The sequence below is a fragment of the Capronia coronata genome (assembly GCF_000585585.1).
Source record: "Capronia coronata CBS 617.96 chromosome Unknown acBCG-supercont1.4, whole genome shotgun sequence".
Classification (NCBI taxonomy): domain Eukaryota; kingdom Fungi; phylum Ascomycota; class Eurotiomycetes; order Chaetothyriales; family Herpotrichiellaceae; genus Capronia; species Capronia coronata.
The window spans coordinates 498,129-516,737 of NW_006912896.1; the positions used below are offsets into that span (position 1 = coordinate 498,129).

General features: G+C 53.4%; 9 protein-coding genes across 9 annotated transcripts; 2 read left to right on the forward strand and 7 right to left on the reverse strand.

Moving 5' to 3' along the window:
* Window positions 1-356: 356 nt before the first annotated feature.
* A1O1_04741 (uncharacterized protein) lies at window positions 357-2,494 on the reverse strand (the record flags this gene model as incomplete). The annotated part of the gene is made up of 2 exons (XM_007725630.1): window positions 357-2,295; window positions 2,403-2,494. The coding sequence occupies 2 exons, from the start codon at window positions 2,492-2,494 to the stop codon at window positions 357-359; spliced, it is 2,031 nt and encodes a 676-aa protein (XP_007723820.1).
* A 1,254-nt stretch (window positions 2,495-3,748) lies between these two features.
* A1O1_04742 (uncharacterized protein) lies at window positions 3,749-5,338 on the reverse strand (the record flags this gene model as incomplete). The annotated part of the gene is made up of 1 exon (XM_007725631.1): window positions 3,749-5,338. One exon carries the CDS (start codon window positions 5,336-5,338, stop codon window positions 3,749-3,751), a length of 1,590 nt encoding a protein of 529 aa, XP_007723821.1.
* Window positions 5,339-5,965: 627 nt separating this feature from the next.
* On the reverse strand, window positions 5,966-7,120 carry A1O1_04743 (3-oxoacyl-[acyl-carrier protein] reductase; the record flags this gene model as incomplete). The annotated part of the gene is made up of 3 exons (XM_007725632.1): window positions 5,966-6,259; window positions 6,429-6,938; window positions 7,046-7,120. The coding sequence occupies 3 exons, from the start codon at window positions 7,118-7,120 to the stop codon at window positions 5,966-5,968; spliced, it is 879 nt and encodes a 292-aa protein (XP_007723822.1).
* A 630-nt stretch (window positions 7,121-7,750) lies between these two features.
* On the reverse strand, window positions 7,751-9,178 carry A1O1_04744 (uncharacterized protein; the record flags this gene model as incomplete). Its single annotated transcript, XM_007725633.1, has 3 exons — window positions 7,751-7,835; window positions 7,905-8,647; window positions 8,711-9,178. 3 exons carry the CDS (start codon window positions 9,176-9,178, stop codon window positions 7,751-7,753), a joined length of 1,296 nt encoding a protein of 431 aa, XP_007723823.1.
* Window positions 9,179-10,063: 885 nt separating this feature from the next.
* Window positions 10,064-12,252, reverse strand: A1O1_04745 (uncharacterized protein; the record flags this gene model as incomplete). The annotated part of the gene is made up of 3 exons (XM_007725634.1): window positions 10,064-10,734; window positions 10,784-11,172; window positions 11,222-12,252. 3 exons carry the CDS (start codon window positions 12,250-12,252, stop codon window positions 10,064-10,066), a joined length of 2,091 nt encoding a protein of 696 aa, XP_007723824.1.
* Window positions 12,253-12,926: 674 nt separating this feature from the next.
* A1O1_04746 (uncharacterized protein) lies at window positions 12,927-14,000 on the forward strand (the record flags this gene model as incomplete). The annotated part of the gene is made up of 1 exon (XM_007725635.1): window positions 12,927-14,000. One exon carries the CDS (start codon window positions 12,927-12,929, stop codon window positions 13,998-14,000), a length of 1,074 nt encoding a protein of 357 aa, XP_007723825.1.
* A 280-nt stretch (window positions 14,001-14,280) lies between these two features.
* On the reverse strand, window positions 14,281-14,586 carry A1O1_04747 (uncharacterized protein; the record flags this gene model as incomplete). Its single annotated transcript, XM_007725636.1, has 1 exon — window positions 14,281-14,586. The coding sequence occupies one exon, from the start codon at window positions 14,584-14,586 to the stop codon at window positions 14,281-14,283; it is 306 nt and encodes a 101-aa protein (XP_007723826.1).
* A 1,471-nt stretch (window positions 14,587-16,057) lies between these two features.
* On the forward strand, window positions 16,058-17,763 carry A1O1_04748 (uncharacterized protein; the record flags this gene model as incomplete). Its single annotated transcript, XM_007725637.1, has 2 exons — window positions 16,058-16,266; window positions 16,320-17,763. The coding sequence occupies 2 exons, from the start codon at window positions 16,058-16,060 to the stop codon at window positions 17,761-17,763; spliced, it is 1,653 nt and encodes a 550-aa protein (XP_007723827.1).
* Window positions 17,764-18,034: 271 nt separating this feature from the next.
* Window positions 18,035-18,595, reverse strand: A1O1_04749 (uncharacterized protein; the record flags this gene model as incomplete). Its single annotated transcript, XM_007725638.1, has 2 exons — window positions 18,035-18,085; window positions 18,167-18,595. The coding sequence occupies 2 exons, from the start codon at window positions 18,593-18,595 to the stop codon at window positions 18,035-18,037; spliced, it is 480 nt and encodes a 159-aa protein (XP_007723828.1).
* Between the last annotated feature and the right edge of the window lie 14 nt (window positions 18,596-18,609).

The window sequence follows — 18,609 nt, forward strand, 5'->3', positions numbered from 1 at the left end:
GTAGGTACTTTTGGTACTTTATTGTCCTGTACTGGATAGATACCTAGGTACCTTAGTAAGGGTAGTAAGGTGTAGGTATGTTATGCCGACTTTGGTCTTAGAGAAGGGAAAATAATACAGGAAGTAGAAAATCACAAAGTCCAAGTCGACTTCGATTTGAGCCAACACAGCACAGTAGTCTATGGCATAGTCCATCCCAGGTGTTGGCTGAGTCGACTCAATGCAGTTAAGTTCAACATGTGGTGTCAAGTCAAGTCAAGACAACTCCAGTCAAGCAGTTCAACATATGTGAAGCCATCTCAAGTCAACCAGTTCAACCAGTGTCAAGGTTTGTCTCCAGTCAAACCCAACCAGACCTAAGTTGTAACCCGCTTGATCCACAGACCAGTCGGCTCTTCATAGAAATCGTCTTTATCCCTCCGTTTGCGCACGCGATGCAGCCTCAGCGCGGTTTCATGTTCCTCATTGGTGATGTCCTGCAACTCCAGGTTGAGGTTGATGATCATCTTGTCGACCTCCTTGCGTTTGCGGGCGTCGTAGACGATGGCGTTTCTCTTCAACGAGTCGCGCAGCTCGGCGATGATCTTGTTCAGATTCCGTTTCCGGCGCGACAGGTCATCCAGGCGCGCTTGGAGACTCGCCGCCTTGTCTGCGGCTTCTAGTTCACTTGGGGTTGGGGGTAGAGATTTGCCGGTGCCGGTGCCGGTGCCGGAGGAGAGACCCGACATGAGACTCACGGCGCGTGGTTTGTCGTGGACTGGTGGATGTGGACTAGTACTGCTATTGTCGTTTTTGTCTGGTTCTAGATCGTTTTTGCCAATCGCTTTGCGGAGGATCGTGGCGCCGCTGGATCTTCGACTGGTCGTGGTGGAGAAGGGCGAGATGCTGTTGGTGCTGCTGTTGGTGCTGGCGTAGTAGCTGTGGTTGATGTGGCTTTTGTGGCGGCCGCTATTGTTCGCGGCCACTCGTTTGCGGAGCACGATCGGGTCGGGTACGGATACTGGTGCGTTTGTTGTGCTCCAAGACTTGGATGAGATCGAGTCGGGACTGCTTGTGAGCTGGGCGTGTGGGGTTGGACTGGAGGGTATGATATTGTTCGTGTCGGTGGTGGTTGTGGTTGTGTAGGTGTTCCAGCTGGATGTGGTGTCTTGTTCACGCTGGATTGTGGGTTGTTGGTGCTGTGTTATCGTGGTTTCGACAGACTCTGCGCTGCCACGGCTTCCCATATCTGCAGCGACGTTCCCCGGTGTCGTGCCAAGGGTAGGGCTATCGGCTCCGTTTTCTTGGACGGTGCTGGTGCTGGGAGCAGGACTTGCAGATATCTCACGCACTCCCCAAACTTGGCTCGGACTCTGGAATGGACTGTCGAGTGACAGGGTGTTTTGCGTCGGAGATAGGACGCGGGGTGTATTTCGCAACTTGAGCGGGACGACAGGCTTGATGCTTTCTTCAGATACACTTGGCTTGATGGTCGAGAGTTTTGAAGCGGCGACAGAGACAGCGTCGATAGGAGACCTTGGAGTGTGTTCGGCTTGTTCAGGGGTTACACTTCTTCCTGTCTCTGATTCTGCTGTTTCACCACCCTTCTTCTGGCGGCGCCGTTGTAGGGCCAACGGCCGTATTCGAGCCGACGGAGTGTTTTTGACCGGTTCGACAATGGCGTGTCGCCCACTTGCGCCTTTCCAAGGCGGACGCTGTACCGGATTGTCCAGAGGATCAGATTCGTCCGGTTCAGAAACGGGTGTTCCCCATGTGGCTTTCTTGACGGCCTCGCGCTCTCTGAGCCCTGCCAAGATCTGCCGCGTTCGTTCCTTGAGTTGAGGATACTGATGTTCCAGGGGGGGTTGCGCGCCTGGCCTGACGGATGGAGGCTTCCCCGCCTGATTTGGCTCTCCCGAATATTCATCCCACCGTGTCTCTCCATCGGTCCTCTCGCGTAGTGACCATTTCTTCGGTATACTAGTATCGTCTGGAGACTTTTGCGTCTCTGGGACGGGGAGTTTCCGCGGGATCTGACTCCGGGATGTCGACTTCTCCGAGTGCATCTGTTGAGTAGGGGTTGGGAAGGACGCTTCGATTGGAGACACTAGAGACGCATCTGAGCCGTTGGCATGGAATGATTCTTGCGTACTGATCGGCGAGACATTGGATTGCTGACCGGATTCAGATCGTGTATGTGAAGGGATCGAAGAAGGATGCTGTTGAGAATAGAAGGTGGTGTTGATCGTAGGAGAGACAATCTCGTTGGAGTTGGAATAGGCGTACTCCTCTTCCGTCATGGGAGGAACAGCGCGACTGCAGACAGTAATCAGTATGACAGCGACAGCACTTCTGTATATAGCGCGACAGACAGAACAAGACAGGACAAGACGGAACAGAACAGGAGCGGAGACAGCACGTACAATGGCAGTTCGGGAAGATTGGTCGCAACACTACTGCGCCGACTGTACAACGACTCAACCTCTGGGATTGTTTCCAAATACCGCTCGTCCATTGTTGGCTCCGAGTATGTCTGGTAGCCCATCTGAGGGTCCGTGTGATTGTTGTTTCTCCTCCACATATTTGTGCTGTGCCTGTGCCGGCGCCGTACGCTGCGGTCTCAGGAATGTTCTCTTCTGGACGCTGCAACTGCGGCAGGTTGGTGACTGGGAGTCATAGGGGACTTCATTACGAAGGATGAGTCGCTATTGTAGTCTTGTAGGCCGTTTAGGAGGGTGAGGCTCTGTGATCTGATCTGATCGCGGTCGTGAACTCGGACTTCGGTCAAGCGGTGACAATGGAGGAGTGACAATGTTCGTGTCTATTTGGTCAATCATCAGTCGTTGGATCTATCCAGAGACAAAGACAGGACGTACCTCTACTATCCAGGGGCCGTCTGACTCGGGCTCAGGCTCTGGCTTGGGGCCTGTCTTGTTTCGTTGTCGATGTCGTTCCGACTCCGAAAGGGAACTGTTGCTGGTGCCGATTGGATGTGGCGGCCGTGGCAGCGCGAAGGTGAAACAAACCCGGCCATATTCAGGGTTAACACAGACAAGGATGTCCAACGGCCACCAGCGGATGAGTAGATCATGGGCGGCCGCCAGGAGAACATCGAGTTAGACCAGGATTCTCATCAGCCTCAACGCGGTGTGGCAGTCGATGGCTGCAGAGGAGCAAATTGGGTACAGAGGTGAATTGATGAATTGACTCCCGCTGCATTTCCTCATTTGAACGCTCTGCTGCTCGGCCTTCATGACGCTATGCGAGTGATATAGATAGATCATGCCCTCTCTCTCTCCCTGCCGAACCAATCCTTCTAATTGTGGAAGAGTCTCTCACTGCAGGTCTCATACTGTCTCAAACAAAACTCCTATGATGAAAAGAGTGAATAGCTGACGCCTTATCACCTAGGTACTAGTATGGTCCGGGCGCACTATCGCTGTGACAGTCTGCATTGATCGATCTATACACAATAGGCGCAATGTCTTCATCTATATTTATCTCATCCTGGCCTGCGATATCCAATGCTGGAAACATCACCGGGGACAGCCCCTGCCTGGTGCATACTACCCCCCCTGACCAGTGAAGCTGGTGTCCCAATCTGGCCGACCCCTGGCTCACGCAGCCTTGCTTAGTCTCCGACCCAACAACGCTCCTTTGCTTACTTATGGGAGGTAGACTGCTGTGGTATCTACAACCTGAGACATCAGACATGTCCAATGTTGCATGGAATAAAGTATAGACCTTCTATTCTCTTCTGATGGGCCGTTCAATCCTGATGTCTCTGCGACCTGTTCAACCCCTTTTTATGCCCACCTCCCTGCCGGCCGATGGTGAGAAAAGGCACCAAAAACAGCGCCAGAACGGATCCTACCAACGACACCCAGAAAGTGGCTTGATATGGTCTGTACAAGACTGCCCCTCTGCCCTGCACAGCTCCGCCAGCACCATTGAACACGCTTGTCTGGACCCCCAACCCCACGGTCACACTGAGCCGGGTGACGGTATTGAACAGACCTCCCGCCACAGACTGTTGGTCTCGAGGAAGACTGGACATGACATACATGTTTGTGACGGTAAACTCCAGGTCCTGCGACAGCACGCTGAACAACAAGGCGGGAAAAGCCAGAGCCCAGTAGGAGATCGACGTGAACATGGCACTGAACAAGGCACAGGCAATCGCCGAACTGACCGCCCCGACCACCATAATGACCTTATTGCTGATGCGATGCATGATCACCGCCGCCATGACATTGACCAAGACACCGCCGATGCCAGCAGGGAGAAGATGGACGGCATTCATCAGGGGTGACAATCCGTCGATCCGCTGCCACATCAGGGTGAGCCAGAACAGGTTGCCGGCAAATCCGTAGAAGCCCAAACACAGCACCACCACGACCAGCGTGAAGTTCCGGTCGTTCCAGACCTTCAGGGGCATCAACGGGTACCGAAAGACACTCTGCCAGTAGATGAACCCGGCAATCAACACCAGTCCCACCACCAACAATGCAATCACGTATGGGGTCTTCCAGCCCTCCGGGGCGTCGCCCGCCAGCGTCATGGATGCCGTGAACATGGCAATCCCAGCCACGGCGAGCAGCGCGCCCAGCAGATCGAACTTGACGAACGTCTGCATGTTCAATCCTCCCAGACTCTGTTCACTGTCTGGCGGCGTGGTCCACCACGCGGCGAGCGTGAAGAAAGCATAGATGACCGACATGGTCCAAAACGCTGCCCGCCACGTCGAGATCTGCATCGCCACGCCCGAGATGAACGCACCCAGCACCATGCCGACAGGGTTGCCGGCGCTGAAGCAGGCGAACGCACGATTCTTGCGTCGGGACGGTTTGTCGTACACGGCGCCGAGTTTGCCGATCGCCGGCGGCACCGAGGCCGCCGAGCTGAGCCCAAGCAGGCCGCAGAAGACGTCCATGTAGATGGCGTTTGTAGCGAACCCCGCGATGAGCAGACACGCGCTGAAAAAGGCCAGGCTGGCCAGAAACAACGCCCGCCGCCCAAACAGATCCGCCACCCGCCCGAAGAAGAGCAGGAACGTGCCCGCCGCCAGAGTCTGCGCGGCGTTGATCCATGTTACTTCCGCCGCCGTCATGTCCAGGTCCGACGCGATGTAGTTGGTCATGCAGAGAATCGCTCCCGTGAAGATGGAGCTTTGCCCGACCGCAACGGTTGTCGTGAGCACAAACAGACATTCTTGAAGAAGGCTGCTGAAACACGCCGGTCGCGTGCCGTAGGGGTCCGACTCGACCGGTGTCAAGGGGGCGCCGATGGCCACAGTGGGTGCGATCTTGTCCAATTCAAAGGTGGCGGGACTGCCTTCGATGTCGACGTTGACTTCCATCTCTTTTGGGGAGTCAGAGTGATTGGCTTGCCTCTCCATTGTCCAGACACGTCAAACAATGTAGGTAAGCAACAACAAATCTCCTGGGGATAAGTGTGTCCGGTAGCCCCCACGGGGAAGCTGGTTCTGACTTGCCTCCCGAAGAAGAGGGAGATTGAGGAGAGAGAGAGAGAGAGAGAAAGAGAAAAAGAGAAAGAGATGAAGTGCCGCAAATCGAGGACTGTTTCTGTGTGTGGGGCCGGTTCCCGAATCGGGAATGGACAGACAGATTGCCTGCCTATCTAGGGAATCGACCGGGCCAGGCTTGACGATCTGTAGTAAGTGCTTTTAGCATAGCGTACAGAGTATGGCGGCTCAATTCCGAGGTCGCTTCATCCCTGCGAGCATCCCATCTGTCAGGGCATGGATATTGCTACGCCCTCCTCACCCGGAGTGCCCTACTGTAAGATGTACAAAGTCAGACAAGATATACGTTTCGATTGCGGCTCAACACATAGCTTGGTCAGGGATAGTACAGAATCCAACGATGCCGCAGCCTATTTAGTAGTCAGGACATGCCAACTATCCATAATATCCTTTCCAGCCCGGCTTGGATCATCAACCGTCCTCTCATCCTGCGCATAGGGTCTATATATTCCGGCCACCGGTAACCTCGATAGTCTGGCCATTGACATAGGAAAACAGGGGCGAGCAAATGGCCAACACGGCGCTGGCAGCCTCCGTCGCGCTCCCCGGCCGTCCAAGCGGGATATCCTTGTACGCATTCTCCTCGCCGCCCTTGCGGTCGGCGACCTGCTTGCCCGGAATCCCCAGCGCCACCCGCTGGCCGTCGGCGGTGGTGATGAAAGCCCCGGCCTCCTTGGCCTGGGTCAGACGTGTGTTGATGTGCCCAAAGGCAACAGTGTTGGCACGAACGCCGAACTACAAAAGACCCAGTCGGGGTCGGGCAATCAGCCAAAAAGAAACAAAAGTATTCAAAGAACCACAAGAAACAGCAGATCTTGCAACACAGATAAGAAGTCGAATAGACAGAGACAAACACGAACATGCAATCGAATCAAATCAGAGCCAGCTTCGAGCATAAACATACCTGAGGTCCCCATTCCTTCGCAATCGTCTTGGTCAACCCCGTCACCCCGGCCTTGGCCAGACTGTAATTCGCCTGCCCGGCATTGCCATGTGTCCCGCTCGTACTGCTGACGTTGATAATGACCCTGGGCTCGCCGTCCTTGACCCGGAAATAGGGCGCGGCCTCACGAATGAGCCGGAAGGGCGCCGTGTTGTGCACGTTCAAGATCGTGTCCCACTGCTTGTCGGTGATCTTGTGGATCACCCCGTCCCACGTGTACCCGGCATTGTTGACGATGATATGGATCTTGCCGTTGCCGAACTCGGCCGCCTTCTTGACCAGCACTTTGATGTAGTTCGGGTCCGTCACGTCGCCCGGCACAGAGATGGCCCGGTTGGCGCCGGCATCGTTGATCGTTTTCGCCATCGCCTCGGACCGGGAGCTGTCGACGTCGCACACTACCACTTTGGCGCCTTCGTTGGCAAATAGCCGCGCGCATTCCGCCCCGATGCCTTGGCCGGAGCCGGTGATCTGGACCAATGATAAGCATGTGGACCACCAAGAAAAAAGAAAGAAAGAAAGATGAAAACCCAAGAGAACTGCAGAGTATCTCTTGGGTTGGATGGCGGGTTTCTTACAATCGCAGTCTGGCCGGCTAGGAGGCCCGTAGGGTAATTGAGATGGCCGGCGATCTGCTGTGCTCGTTGCGCCATGACGTGTTGTTTGTGTGTATCGGTGTGGCGAAGGTATAGATGACTCGTGGAGACGAGGCGGGAAGATCAAGAGCACAAGGTCAAGAGTTGTAAGTAGAATCAATCACATAGTTCGGGGACGCAGGTCATTGAAGAGGAATGAGGGACTCAGCTGTGGAGAGCGAAGTGTCTGGGGGAAATGACGGGAAATGACACTTGAGCCGAGGCAATTTCACCCGTTTTCTCGGAGCCTCGTCCGTGTCTTTCGCCTTTCACGCAAGGCTGAGAAGCCCTTACCCGTCACCGCTCCGACATCCCATGATATGCTAGTAGTAGAGCAGAAAGGAGGGTTCTCAGCCGCGGAAATGCACAGGCGCACCCGAAATAAAATGTGATATCTTAACATATATGAAGTATCTCCAGATCGCAGTACATCTGCCAATTGCTAGCCAAAATACCTGATTGACTTTGCTTTTCCGTTCCTTATGCAGCGTGTGGCCGGACCGGACCATGCAGATGCATTCTGATGCATTCAGATCTCCTCCCAGATAATGCAGACATGGTTGTTACATTGTACATATGGACCAAACTCCTGAGCGGCTTTCGTTGCTCAAGGCCGAGTCTTCTGGATTTTCTTACCCAGGAAGAATTTCAGACTTTTTCTTCCTCGACCGGATGTTTATCCAAGCTCTCGTACAGTTGCAGGTAACTCCCAATCAAGAAAGCCCATGAACCCCTGATCCAAGTTAGCCCATCACTGCATAATCCCCAACCATGGCTTGGGTGTGCCGGAGACGCAACTCACCAAAAAGTGGACAGACTCGCCTGGTACTGGGCCCCCGAGTTCCCATAGGCCATTCCCAATGCACCGCAGAGCGTGAACCCAATGGCTCCAATGAGGTTCCAAAACGCGATATGCCAGCCCAGGATCTTCAATGCAGGGATGTACCACTTTTGTTGTGTTTCGAGCAGGTACAGTATACTGCTGGCAATGAACCCACTGCCCCCGATGACCTGGGGGATCCAATACGCCCCGTTGAGGGCATACTGATGGGTCAGATGATTATTGATGCCGGGAAGGGCAGTTATTCCGGAGACTCCAAAGACGGTGGCCCCAAACAATTGCGCAACGCCAGCCAGAAAGCCGAGCTCATATATGTAATGGGTGCGAAGATCATGCCATGACGGAAACCATTGCCATTGCCGCTTTTGCACCGACTTCTCTTCCTCCAGCCCAAAGCTTTTAGTCAAGATGTTGGCGCCCTTGCCCACGAAATTGTGCCGGTTCTGGTGATGATGTCGACAGTTGTGTCGGCTGGCGGTGAGATGCAGCTTGGGTTTGCCGCCATGTTGTTCGTCGATGAGCTGTTCGACGGCCCAGCCGAAACAGCCTGTGTTGTCAGCATTTACGGCTTCGAAAATCAGAAGAATCGATCCCGTTTCGAAAAAGACAATGGCGCCGATGAATGCTGTGATACCACCCCCATAGAGGATCTCATTGTGAAACTCGGTCGACGGCGCCTCGAGGGGCAACCATGCAAAGAAACCCTGTTTACTCCGGTCAGCCACTTCTGGATTTCTCTTTCGATGCAAAGTCTGGCTCGTCCTTACATTCAACACCCAGACCACACTTCCCCAAGTGAAAATGAATGCTACCAGCCAAGAGATATCCCATATAGGAAAATAAGTGAACGTTCGCACCACGTTCTTGAGCACTTCGCTTGGGTCGGACGTGCAGCGCGGCGTCACAAAATGAGACTCTTCGCCAGGCGCCGGTCTCCGCACGAGTAGAGCATGTCGGCCCTTGCGATTATCGCGCGACCGCCAAAGAAACTTGACCGTCTTCGCAGGCTGCGTCGCTTCAGGCTGGCTGGCGATGTTTTGATGTGATTCGTGAGGAGACTCGTCGCTCGTGTGGCCAGTCTCAGCGCCGTCTTTCAATCTAGATCGGACCGGATAGAGAAAATGGGCCCTGGTGGGATTGAACCAGCCAACTGGCCCCTCGGCACGCTCCAACGTCAAAGTCTTGTCATGCTGGAAAGGTTCGTGCCGTCGGAAATGCTTGTTTCGGGGCGGCATTGTATGTTACAACAACCGCAATAACAACTCGTTGGTTTGGGAGTGAAGGTTCAATGCTATTCCGGACTCCATCTCACAGACATCATCGATGCTGAACACAAAACAAAACATTCGTCTCAAGGAGTGAACGGTGGAGGCGATGACGACAACGACGACGACGACGGCGCGAAAGTTGGAAAAGTTCCCCATCATGATCCAAATGATGCCAAGACCTGGATCACATCCAATCATCTGTCGCCCTTCGGATTCGACAGCCTCAGCCTCACGACCACTTTAAAGGCAGCCCTGACTGATCAACGCAACTCAGTGACTACAACCTAGACAGTAGACAAGATCTCCCGTCACCAATATGAGATACTTTGTCAATGTTATGGTACGATTCTCCACCTCCCCGGGAACCGTAACCACCAGACCACCCCACGCGCCAGAAGGACCAGCGGTGACTCTCAACTACTGACATAGGTGGGCAAGCAGGAAAGTAACAATATCCAAAAGAAGACTGCCATTGTCAAATGTGTGCGTCGTTTTCCCTTCCAGAGCTCCATGGCCTAATGACACGGAACATCCCTAGATATCTAGCACATAAGATAGAATATATTCACCCATGTTTCCCATCACCTGTGCCTTCGCCATCCGCTTCCCATCAAGCAGACTGAGAGCTCTTCGCTCAGGTACTTGAACAGGACGCAGAAATCGACCCAATAGATATACCGACCCAAGCGTCCAGTGTTGCCCCCATGCCCACCCACGTACATCGAGGCACCACACCAGCAAAACAAACTCCGTATACGACCAGCAGCACAATATCGTAAGCTCATAGACACATAAGCGACAAAAGAGGCCCCGTCCAAGCCTATCCTATTCCTCTCGTTCCAGCGTGACAGATCAATCACTGAACCACTCACAAATGCAATTCGACCCGAGCTGTTGAATTGTATCTCCCGCTTGGCGGCGCATCGCCATCTTGCTTCCAGCCGTGGCGGATGCAGGACCGTAGTCGCTTTCTTCAATGGCAATGGTCGGTACAGTGGGGATCGGCACGATTTGCCAGTTGTTGAGCACTTGCATCTGCTGACAATATGGTTGCACGTTGTTGTCAGGCTTACGCTTCTCCACCATCTTCACCAGCTTGGGGAACTCGTACGCGCCGGCATTCGTCGTAGCCGCGCGACGTAGTCTCGCCGGTTTTGTGCCAGTCCAGGATGCTCCTCCTGTTGGTTCGCTCGGATATGGTGTGGTTGGGAAGGGACCCTGACTGCTCGTAGCCTCGGTCAAACGGGTGGGTGAGGCAGCCGAAGTCCCATGAGAGGGAGCTGCAGTGCTTGTACTGGCGACGGAAGTGATGCTGGAAGTACTGTTGGAAGACGTGGCATTCCCGTCCATATCTTGACCCAGAAACACCCAGAACTCGTTGATGGTGGAGTTCCAGAAGCAATACCAAGGCTGGTCGCCGACATTCAGGAAGCCTCCGGTCTCGCCCGCGTCTCTACGTGCCAGCTGTGACGCAGCAATAGATCGCTTGCTGGGAGCTGGAGGAGGAAGAGCATCAGAAGGTACTATCAAATGTCAGCATAGCTCGTAGCCCACCCTGCTGGATTCGCTCACAAATACTAAGCTTGTCAAATAAAACACTGAAAAAGAGGGCGACGCCAAGTTCGTCGTCGTCTTTGTCTTTAAAAGGGGAGAGGTCGAAAGAGGTACCGTTGAAGTCGGGAGGCTGTGGCCCGTATCTGAAAAGTTGAGGCATTACGGAGTAGTCGTCAAACACCACCGACAACGGTGGGCCTCCATCGCTGCTCTCGAAGATGTTGATGCCTAGTCTGGCAAAATCCATACAGCTCCAGACTTCAGAGAAGGCGCCGTCAATGACACAACTACTGATCTCCTGTGTCTGGTTCAGAGGGATGGAATAATGGCCGGTAGGGCACGGAGGAGTGGAAGGCCCCGTCTCGGCTGGGTCGGCATCGAGCCAAACTGTGGTCGTTGCACTTGATCTGCAGCATAGTTAGCACGCAGCCTCTTCTCAATCACGCGGGGACGTACGAGGAAGCCTGGTGTGCTCCCTTTCGAGTCCCAACAACTCCGCCAATGACACCACCCAGCACGGCCGCCAATACGATAACCGCGACTATGGTGATCACGGTCCATAACGGCATTCCGCAGCATGTTCTTCTCCTCCTCCTGTTTTCGGACAATCCTTCTTTTCTCGCAACTTCTGTTTCTACTGTCGGCGGTTCAGAGCGCGCAGCGGTCAACTCCACATCAGAGGCGGAAGATGCACTAGGCTGGACAGGAGGTTCTAGTGGGGATTCTGTGGGCAGAGAATTAGTAGTATGCGTGTCAATTCTGGCCATGTCTCCCTTGGCAACAACATTATCCGCATATCGACTGTAGGGAGGCAGTTGCTCAATGTGCCCGTCAGTGCCGACGATGTCGCCCATGTCATTTCCCGGAGAAGACGTCCCTGGGTGGAACGCCTGGATGAGGCCGGGGAAGCCCAGACCCAGGGGCACTTCTGCATCATCGTCATCTTCTGGAACAGTGTTTTGAGGAAACATCCCGTAAGGATGTTCAGGACCGCCTTGAGCGATAAATGGTCGTTCGGTGAGTCTGATCGTAGATTCGCTGGCAATACTCGAGGCACGGATGACCTGAGGGTACAGCCCATATGGCTGACTTGGTGCAGTGGGCCCATGGTAAGGACTCGGAGCCCTGGGCATGGAGAACCGAGAGGATGTGCTCAGCGTTCTTTGGATATCCGTCATTGACCGGGAAGCAAGAGATGAGGTTCGATGAGGATCGGCGGCTACATCGGTGTGGACGGCCCTTTTTCCCGCGGCTGGACCATTGAGAGGTGTAGTCTTCCCAGGAAGTCCAGGCGGTACATACTCTTGCGGAACACTTTGTGTATTGTCACCGCCCCCAAGTGTCAGATCTTCGGGTCGACTGTCGAGAGAGCCTATGGGGCTGAGATCGCTGATGGCTTCGAAAGGATCAAGAGCATAATCGTCACTGAAAACATTCGGGTTTGAGGTGTCTGTAGGCGTCCTTCTCAACGTGGTGCCCTCACCCATCGATAATGATCGTGCTGAAGGAGGTCGTCGCGCCATTGGCGCTGCGCCACCCCTTTCGGGACACCGGCCGCAGAGAGGCGGGGAGGGATGCCAGCTGAGTGGGAAATTCTTTCAGGCAAGGTGAAGATGCCGTTGATGAAGGCTCGAATTGGAGTATTAGCACATCGAGGGCAACGGTGAGCGTGGGATGTCGCGAGGTGAAGTCTTTTTGAGGTTGACAGCAGTGGTTTCGCAGGGTGAGGAGAGCAGGTTTCATTAGCCCACTGAAGACATCCCATAGTTAGGTGGTAGTTAGGTACTAGTACTACTAGTATACTAGTACTGTTCCAATGTTAGTACTACGTACTTAGTAGCAAGTGGCCTGGCCTGCGGTTGTTGCGATTGGCTCTAAGGGTAGGCCTTGGCGTTCATTAAGTGCCGACTGCCGGCGATGATTCATTCTTGGGTCCGGGGCTGGGCTGAACTTTCTCCCAGTAGTAGTGCAAGGCGTCCGGGTGGACTTGAAATAATGCAGCGCAGTTCATGCAGTTAAAGCCAGTGGCCTACCGGATCATTGCCTGCGCCCTAATAATGCCATGCCAAAACCCGGGCTTCGTCTCTGCTCTGCTACCACTACCACTACTTTCTAACTGTCTAGACATCTGAGACGCATTGCACATACTGTGGTCGTGACAATGTCTGCTGCCGCTGAAGTACAGGCTCTTCTTCGCTTTTTGACCAAAGATGCTCGCATTCCCTTGGCTGAGGCAATGCCCAAGATCAACTCTTTGCGAAAACAGCAGCTTGATACGCCCGAGGCTATCTCCAAGGCAAACGAGGCCGACCTGAAGTCCCTGTTTACTGATGATAAAGTGCTGAGACAGGTTATCAATGCGGCCAAGCGAGTTTCCAATTCCAGAAAGCGCACCTCCACTGCTTCGATTTCTCCTGCTTCGAAACGTCAAAGGGCGAATCCCGATGCAGTTGATGATGAGGCCGCTCTGTCCTTGCCCCAGACAGACCTGTCCACGGATGAGCTTGCCAAGGTTACAATTGAGACGAATCGGGCGCCTCTCTTCCTCGCCTTTACCATCGCTGTTCTCGCTTACACTCACCCTGAACAACCACTGTCGAGCAGGTGGAGCCTCGCGCAAGCTGTAGTAAGCGCTGGTGCACAGAGCAAGGCCAAATATATTGGGATAACCTCTGGGCCCACAGCCGAGGAAGACGGTTGGGCCATGGGCCAGCCAAAGGTGAAGATAATGGGTCGAGAGGTGGCTGTCATGCGACGACATGTGCTCGCCGAACCAGGCGATGACGAGGCTGCTCCGACCACCGCGTTTTGGGGCCTGGATCTTGAAGCACTTCGCAAATCGAACGGCCCGTTGATTGCAGGTAAGGATGTCAGAGGACAGACTGGTCCGCCGATTCACAGACCTGACGCGCCACGAAACTACTTGCTCAAGTCTATGCTTGTGGTTGGCACAAACATAGCGTCTGGAGACGATCAAACAGTCGCGGATACAGCTTCGAAAAAGGCGAGACAAAAGGAAATAGGCATGAAAAGGGAAGAAGCTGCTGGGATGATGCTTAGAGCAATTGATATTGTGTGCCAAAGCTGGGCGTCCACTCTTAGCAAGGAAGAGTTGGATCAAAGAGCCCAAGCATGGTATCTACGCGTCAGGCCCGACGTGGCTCAAGGTCAAGCCGGTTGGGGACAAAGAGGAGAAGTGCATTTGGAAGACATCCTTAGTTTTCGAAAAGGATGAAGCATGACCCGAAACCCAAAGTTTCAAGCACCCGGATCCGACGAACAATACTTCAAGCGCCTGGGCTTGTTGGCTTGGTAGCTACCATGCACCACTGCAGCCATAGCACAGCTCCTTGACTGTCCATAACACTGCCATCATATTTGGTGCGGACGTTGAGTAGACTCGCGCAGCAACACCTAGCTCCCAACATTTTCAGGCAATTCCTACTCCTTCTTCGGACCGACATCACCTAGTCTCCCAGTCAGCTCACATGATATGGACAATGTGATGGGATGGACTAACCTTTCCAATAATTCTTGTCCACCTTGTTATCTTCCTCACTCAGTTGATTTGGCGTCCTGTCGCTGCGCTGCTCCATCTCTTCATTGTGCTTTCTCACTTCTGGGTCGTCCTTTTCGGCGCTAGATTTGGGCCGGTGGATAGCAGGTGATCCGCCTTGACTCGTTGTATCCGATGTTTTGTCTGACTGAGACTCGGAGCTTGAGGAAGAAGATGAAGTTGCCGTCCCTTTGCTGGCTGGCGATTCTGGACCAGGATGTTCAAGATGGGACATTGGATTCTTCTCGTGCGTTCCCTGCTCCATGCCTGATTGTTCATTGCCATAAGACGAATGTGCAAACCTGGCTGGATGAGCAGAGCAGCGAAGTAGGGGGAGTTGTCGGGGAGCTCGAGGAGCCCTAGCGGCCAGACGCAGAAATGGCTGCATGATGATTCAACCTTCAGTAGTCAATGATACAAGTCAGTCCTGTGTGAGCTTCTCCCGAAGAATCTTGCGTAGCAGGCGAAGTTGTGGAATCTTGTTTACGATGGAGAATAAAGGTCTCGATACTGTGTAGAATGGGTAGTACTAATACTAGTAGTACATCGACAGTAATAGTAGTATAGTTGTAGGTGACACGGTGATATTGCACTGCACTTGCCCCAGTACTACAACTTGGAGTCTTGATGACTTCATTGCATGCCAAGGTCGTGTACATCACTGCAGTGACAAGTCCATGTTCAACTTGATTTCACCCGCAATTGCGAAGATCATTTTCGAGGCCCAGTTCCCCTAATCTCTGGCAATACAATGGTATATCGAGTATTCCTGCTATGGAGGGTCACATTAGGTGCAGAACGCCTCTTATGATACAAGAGATATTGCACACGAACCTCACTGTGAGCAAGTTTCCAAGTAGGTAGGTATGTACCTAACTGAATGGCAGACTCTAGGTACCTTAGTAGGAAGTGCAGGACTGCGGAGGATAAATTCAAGGACCAGGCCTTGATGAGGTTAGTGGGTCACTCACTGCATGACGTATCGATATAAAATCTCGTGTCTTTCTTCCCCCGCATCACGACGAATCGCGTCAGTATCAAGCGCCACTGGCGTGATTGCTGCCGAGTCTACAGCGTGAAATCACAATCAGGGCTGTATTCTGTTTCGTCGGACATGGTGTCCGCGGCTCTAGTCAGACATATCGTGCAATTACTAGTATGGCAAAGTAAGTGACCAACTTGCAAGATGGCAGACTTCGATACATGGTCACCGCGTAGTAAACATGAGCAGCCTGGATCTTGGTTTGAAGCCACTCGTCGAAAGCTTCAAGACAGGCAGATACTCGACTAGCAGTAAAATCCCTTTGGCCTTCTGCTCGTGCGCCACACAGCAAGGCACATGTAATAATGACCTGAGGCTCATATCCAACCACTTCCTCAGCGGCCCATGCTTCACTCCCTTCTCACATCCACACCTTGTGTAGCCTGCAAACACTGTGACGTCAAGGGGTCTGGCACAAACAACGGCAGGCGTTGTCACTTTCCTGCCTCCTCGATCTCTTGTCTCATACATTCTTCTTTACTACTACCTCATCTTCTCTTCCAAATTCTCTCCCACTGAATTATCCCTTCTCCTTCATCTACGTTTCCTTCAACCACCAACGAAACATGAAGTTCTCCTTCTCCAAATTCCTCGTCGTTGCCCTCGCTTCGACCGAGGTCGTCGTAGCCAGTACTTGGTTTAGCAAAGCCGGTATGGTTCCTTTCCGTTTCATCCAACAAAATCTGAGCTGACCATGACTGCAGTGTACAACAAGTGGCATGAAACCGAGCTCGAGCGTTGGCTCTCCGACCATGATGTCCCCTATCCCAGTCCTGCCGACAGAAAAGACCTTGAGAATTTAGTCAAAGACAATTGGCAAGCCAAGGTGGTCGAGCCTGTTGCTACAGCCGGGAGCAAAACCAATGAGCACTACGGTAGCGTCAAAGATTGGATTTTCGACAGGTCAGTTTGCTACAAGCACAATCGCATGCAAAGCATCCACTAATAGCTCACAGCTGGAGCGACTCATCGCTGAAAGCATTCCTGGACTACCACAAGATTCCCGCCCCGCAGCCACGCACCAGAGACAGTCTCTTGACCACTGTCCGTCAGAACTATGACACTGTTGCAAAGAAGATTGGAGAATATGCCGCTTACCCTGGCGACTGGCTGTACTCAACCTGGTCTGAGTCTGACTTGAAGGAATGGCTCGACGAACGCGGCATTCCTGCTCCTCAGCCTAGCACTCGCGACAAGCTCATCGCACAAGTTCGCCGTCATGCTCGTCAAGCCTCCTCCACTGCGTCAAAGGCCGCCTCCGCAGCCAGTGCCTCATATTCGAGCGGAATCGCGCAGGCCAGCAAGTCTGCTGCAAGTGCACAAGCTGGCCTTAGCGACGCTCTGTTTGATGCTTGGTCCGACAGCCAACTGAAAGATTTCCTTGACAGCCACGGCGTCCCTGTCCCCCAAGGCAGCAAGAAGAATGAATTGATCGCTTTGGCACGCAAGCACCGCGCACAGGCTGAGAAGTCAGCGTCATCTGTTTCTGGATCTCTCTCTGGAGCTGCGTCTTCTGCTTCTGGGTCTCTTTCTGGATCTGCGGCTTCCGCATATGGGTCTCTCTCTGGATCTGCGGCTTCTGCATATGGTGCGGCCACATCATCCGCCGGGAACCAATGGGCCAAAGCCACGGATGACGCTTCTCTCGTGGCCGAGGATGCCTTCAACAAGATTACGGAATCCTGGTCTGATTCGCGCCTCAAGGCCTACCTTGACTCGCGTGGTGTTCCAGTCCCACAGGCCAGCAAGCGTGATGAGCTCCTAAAGCAAGTCCGACTGAACAAGCACAAGGCCGCCACCGGTTGGTCTGCATGGACATTCGATACCTGGACTGTTGACAACCTCAAGAACTATCTCGCTGCTCACGGCAAGAAGGCCAAGAAGAACGCGGACGTAAGTCGTCAAGAGCTCGTCAAACAGGCCCAAGACACCTATGCCTCCGCTTCCAAGGCTGGTGGCTCCAACTACGCATCGATCACTAGCTATCTTGCCAAACAAACCGATGCTGCAAAGGATACCGCTTTCGACACCTGGTCAGACAGTGACTTGAAGGATTATCTCGACAGCTACGGCGTCCCCAACTATCAAGGTTCCACGACCAATGAACTTCGAGCCGCAGCCAAGAAGCAAGCCAACTATTTCCGATATGGCACTTCCTCGCCCTCTGAGACTATCTATGAACGAATTAAGAATGGTCTGCAATGGGTTCTAGCACAAGCTCAGGGGTCAGCTTCGTCGGCGTCTGCCACTCTCTCTGCTTCTGGAAGCTCGGCGGCCAGCATTGCCTCTCAGACTGCTTCCAAGAGTGCTTCCTCTGCTTCCAAGGTTGCTTCCAAGAGTGCCTCCTCTGCTTCCAAGGTTGCTTCCAAGAGTGCTTCGAGTGCCAAGGCAGAGTTGTAAAGGGTCGACGAAACCAACTTGATATCCTGAAAGGGGGTGCACACAACGGGTGTGATGGATAACGGGGAGTTGGCGTGACCAATTCACCTTGATTGCCTGAATTTGCCAAGGGCAACTTACGATATGTATCACTAGAGCTTGATTCACGAAGGCAATACCACGAATGAAAAAAAGTATGCTTCGAAAGAGACAATCTTTTTTTGTGACGTGACAGTCCTTGATATTTAGTATGTGCCTAGTATGCTGTGTAACTACTAGTACTTTGTGATTACTAGTGGAAGTCGGTCTTCTTGAACGGCACCAATTTACCCACGATGAGATACTGGTAATGGAGTCAATGACATATGCCCACACACTTTGGTATTGCTTGCTGGGGAAGAAACACCGCTCTGGGATGACTCACCTTCTCATCAAACCGTTCGATCCAACCATTGAGATTCTCGAGCTGATCTGGCGACAGATCTGCACAGTCGTCCAACGGCCCATCAAGGTCTTTTGTCAACATATCCTCGTCGAAGCTCTGACACGCCAACCCCCTCGTCGCGTCCCTCCCGGCAAAATTCTCATACGGCCCGCCCGGTCCGTAGAAGTTGCGCCCGCTGCTCACGTCGTAGACCTTCCCACGCACGGCGAGGTAGACGGGGCTGTTGTCCTGGCCGTTGTATTTGAGCAGAGTGCGTGGGGTGAAGGTTTGGAAAACGATCGGTTTCGGGCCCTGTGGGAGCTTCGGCGGTTCGCTGGGTCGGAGGCGGAGGTATACAATGGTCAGGAGAATGAGGAAGATGGAGATGTTGAGGGGGGTGGCGATGGCGTAGCTGTTTTTGAGGGCCATCGAGTTGCGAAGGT